Source organism: Orycteropus afer, unplaced genomic scaffold (genome assembly GCF_000298275.1).
Source record: "Orycteropus afer afer isolate SDZICR_OR568_19922 unplaced genomic scaffold, OryAfe1.0 scaffold00946, whole genome shotgun sequence".
Taxonomy (NCBI): Eukaryota; Metazoa; Chordata; class Mammalia; order Tubulidentata; family Orycteropodidae; genus Orycteropus; species Orycteropus afer.
In genome coordinates, this window is record NW_006922533.1 from 43,676 (window position 1) to 47,949 (window position 4,274).

General features: G+C 47.1%; 1 protein-coding gene across 1 annotated transcript in view; it reads right to left on the reverse strand.

Moving 5' to 3' along the window:
* Positions 1–746: 746 nt before the first annotated feature.
* The window catches only part of GPKOW (G-patch domain and KOW motifs), a 9,000-nt gene continuing 5,472 nt past the window's right edge, over positions 747–4,274 (reverse strand). Inside the window, exons 5-11 of the mRNA XM_007958378.1 lie at positions 3,366–3,576; positions 2,886–3,018; positions 2,079–2,205; positions 1,754–1,877; positions 1,590–1,659; positions 979–1,064; positions 747–881 (exon numbers count right to left, since the gene is read on the reverse strand). Coding sequence (XP_007956569.1) covers positions 747–881; positions 979–1,064; positions 1,590–1,659; positions 1,754–1,877; positions 2,079–2,205; positions 2,886–3,018; positions 3,366–3,576 — 886 coding nt within the window. The remainder of the gene's footprint in view (positions 882–978; positions 1,065–1,589; positions 1,660–1,753; positions 1,878–2,078; positions 2,206–2,885; positions 3,019–3,365; positions 3,577–4,274) is intronic.

The window sequence follows — 4,274 nt, forward strand, 5'->3', positions numbered from 1 at the left end:
GGGATGATGTAAAAGCAATTACAGCTAAAGCTCTGAATTCCTTGTTGCTTTTGTTTCAGGCCATTAAACAGGAAAAATTTGAGGATTGTGACAATAAAATACCCTTTTTGAGGACAGTTAACTAGAACAACTAGAGAAATTCTACCCACCACAAACACACATTTTTACCTTACAGCCAAAGTTCTGGAACTAAAACAGGGGCCCAGTAATTAGTTGCCGCCTTTGTAAATTAAAGCTAACATAGCCCTCTTCCGAGTAGAAGCCTCCTTTCCTCTTGCCTCCTATCACCAGGTCAAGATATTCTCTAGGGGTCTGCTCTGGATCAAGAGCGAAAACAGGACTGCTAGGCTTCTTGCTCCAGAAGTTGTTTAGAGATGTGGCACTCCACATTCCATAGTATCTGGTCAGGGGACAGGTTTCATAGCATCTAAATTCAAGAGTAAACCAATGATCTAAGAAGCAGATAATTCTTACCGTGCCTTGTACCCCAAGCAGGGAGGTGGGGCTGAAAAACAGCTTAGCACACCATTTATTACTTCATTTTACCAATGATTTGAAACGGTTTTTATTATGTACTAAATTCTGGTGAATAGTGAGTTTGTTTCTAGCGTAGCTTCCGGTCCATTCATCTTTTGGCATTGTTCCTGTACCAGACGGAAAAATTATTTTCCAATCTTCCTGGAGGCGAGTTTTAGATACTGTATAAAACTGGGAACAGTCTGGGGGAATGCAATGGGTCACACAAGTCAATCTTCATCAGAGTTGCTGGGGCCCGTGTACTGGCAGACAGCATCATAGTGAAGCTCCAGCAACTGATTCTCTCTCCGCAGCTGCACCAAAGCTCGGCTCCGCTCTGTGTCCCGGCCCAGTAGACGTCCTACCTGGAGGAGGAGTTGGGTGGAGTCAGCAAAACTAACCCAGATCCCAGGATAGGCCCTGCATGACTACCAACACTCCGTTCCCAGGTCTAGGACTCACCCTTCCAGCCTGTGGTCCCAGCACCACCATCACACGGCTACCCTCTACCTTGGGAATCAGGGTCTCCAGCATGTCTTCCCTCACGCCTGCAGATGAGGGAAAGGGGAGTGATGCCTGCAGCAAGGGCCAGCCCAACCAGGGTCCTGTCAGATGGCCTTTGCTGTATTCCCTGGAGCCACCCCACACCCTGTTGACAGATGGAATCCCACCATACACGTCACAGGTGAGGAAACCTAAGGAGCAGTGTATAGAAATAACTGGAATAGAGAGAACGTTTTACATACAATGATGATAATGTTAGTGGTGGTGGTGGTGATAGCAGACACCATTTATTGTAAGCATGTGTAAACTTTACCCTGCACTGAGAGCTCAATGGACACTCCTACAAGATATCATTTCCTTGCTAATTTTACAGATGGGAAAAGTGAGGCTCACATAATCATCACTAGGGAAGTTTCTAATGTTCTATAAGAGGACACTGGCCCTTGCAAAAACCCTCAACTATGCCCAACCCCACAGGCTTTGCCTGGGCTGTGCTCCTGGTGTAAGAGACCCTTCTCAAGGACAACCTTCACAATGGTAACTATCCAGCTGCCATCCCTCAGACTCACCTTCTAAGATCTGGCCTTCCTCTGTCCGACACACACAAATATCTGAGCTCAGGACATCTTCAACTGTCATCTGGGGAGAGAGGTCAGGGGTATGTGAGAATGTCAGATAGTTAAGGAGGCCCAGTTCTGGGAGAGGAAGGGAATCCAGGCTGTGGGGTTCCCACCTTGGTGTTGTAATACTGGCCACCTTTGTGCAGCTTGTCCACAAACCGTACACGCAAGTCTCTGCGCAACCAGTGCTGACTCCTGGGGGCTGCTTTCTCACTCTTGGCTGTGGGTCCATCCTGTCTGTGGAGAGATCAACACCAGGCTTAGCTCTTCATCAGACATATATTCCAGTTGCCCTGCCCTTGCTTGTGCTATAAAACCCAACCACAATGCCATTCCTAGTTCCTTCCACGTGCTGTCTTGCCCTGGGAGCATTCCTAGACTGCTTAAGCCTATCTACACCCCTGTCCTTTCCTCCATCCCAGATGCCCATGGCCCCACCGGTCTGGAGGGTGCTTCCTCTTCCTCTCCGAGTTCTCCTGGTGAACATGGAGGTCCTGATCCTGGAGCGCCTTCCATGATGAGGCCGTTCCGTTCTGTTGCTCTGAGGAAGTTTTGCTCCCCTGGCCTGTTCAAGGGGTATAAGGAAAAAGAGGAAAGAGCCTTAGTGTCTCCCTACCCTTTTCTTCCAAAACCACAACTCACTCTAGGGTCATCTCCCATCTGCCAAAGCGTCCCTTTTCTCACCATACCTTTGCCATGTCTACTAGAATGCCTCTCTCCTTCCTCTCATTCTTTTCTGCCTCCTTCAGGAAGCCTTTCACAACCACCCCAGCCCAGACTGACAGTGCTTACCTGGGTCATCTGCATAGTGAGGTCCTAAACAGCTCTGTCTGCACCTATCTCTCATCTGCCTACAATACACCTTGCCCTGGGCTATTCCACCTTCCTAAAATACCTTTCTCCTTCTTCTTTATAACATAATCCTAGGGCCTCTCACTCCTTAGCAAAAGAAAGGCTTATCACCCCAAATAGACAAAGACCCAAAGACCTATTGAAGGTAGGAATGGATTTCCTTATGTTTTTCCTCTTCAGAATGAGGCTAAAGAGTCCAGGAATACTAGATCAATCTTCCTTCAAACTCAATAAACCACTTATGTTCATTCTCACCTCCTAAGCTTTGATCAGAAGTCATACTGCCAGGCAGAACACTGACCCTCTGCAGATTTACAACCCATCCCATAAGAGAGACCCTACCATCCCCTGAAATGTTTCCAACTTCTCCAGCTACGTAAGAGGCTCACTCACCGAGCTCTGAGGGATTCCTGTCAAACTCCTGCTGGGACACAGGCCGAAGGTAGTACTCACTAACAGTCACCACACGGTTCCCCACTGCCAGACGAACCATGGCCCGAACGTTGTCAGGATCAAGACCTTCCACCTAAATAAAATGTTTTGAGGAAGTTAGGCATGGTGGAGTAAACTCCACCCACATTTCTAAGACCAAGCTACTGCCCTTTTACCTCTAGTAGGTCTGGCCTGATTCTCCTGTAACCGCACAAGGCTATGACTATCCTGAGGACTACAACCAGGCCTGGTCCCTGTGTCTCCCTTACCAGACTGTGAACCCTGAGAGGTGAGACTGGGCCTACTCTCTGTGTCTCCCCCCACCAGACTGTGATCCCTCAGGGTCGGGATCAGGCCTGGTCCTCGTGTCTCCCTCATCACGTCCATATCAATACTCTTTGCTGTCCAATCTTGAGCTCCAGGAAGATCTTGGTTTCTTACCTTCCCATAGATGCCTCGGTGGGGGCCAGACAAGACCACCACAGCTCCTCCAGGCACCAGTCCTTGCGGTTGGTCTTTCTCCTTCTCTTGCTCCTCATCTGGCTTTGGCAGATGGTGGGGGCCAAGGGGGGCCAGGGCCTTGGCATCGGTCAAGCTGGCACCCAGCCCTAATCCCTTGGGCCTCAATGAGTTGACACGGGGCTTCACAACTCTTCAGGGAAGAATATAGGCTTGCTGGAGAATGCAACAGCTTTCAATGCCCATTCCCTCTCCCCAAATCTCACCTCATCAATATGTTAAGGAATACTCTTTCTGATACCATATTTTGACCCATAAAAATGGTAATTTAATATGGTTCGACCTAATAGTAACTGTGTATACCATCTATTACACAGTATCTACAGTGGGATATGAGGCAGATACCTATAAACAAACACATTAATATTTCTGCAGGGGAAATCATACGTATGTATATTCATACCAAGAAGGAAAAACAAACTATAAAAGCAGACTCAATGTTAATTCAGGTCATGTTTGGCTGCCCAATGACTTATGAAAAAAAATGTATGAGTTTCATAATCCTTTGGAGTTTGGAATTGTGGATAAGGATTTATAAGTCCATGTAATAATAGCAAATGCTTGTCTACGCTTATTCTGAGCCAGAGCCCACTTTAAGTGCTTTATATGAGTAATTTCATTTAACCCTCACAACAGACCTATGAAGCCAAGACTGTTATTATCTTCATTTTTTAGATTAGGAGACTGATGCCTAGAGAGGCAAACTTTACATAAATGGGTTCCTATTATGGAGTGTCAAAGAATAAACAGGAAGTGGAAACAGTAGTTGATGAGGCTACTAAATGCATTCAGCTGATAATGTACCTGGATGGTTAGCTGTGGGCTGGCAGT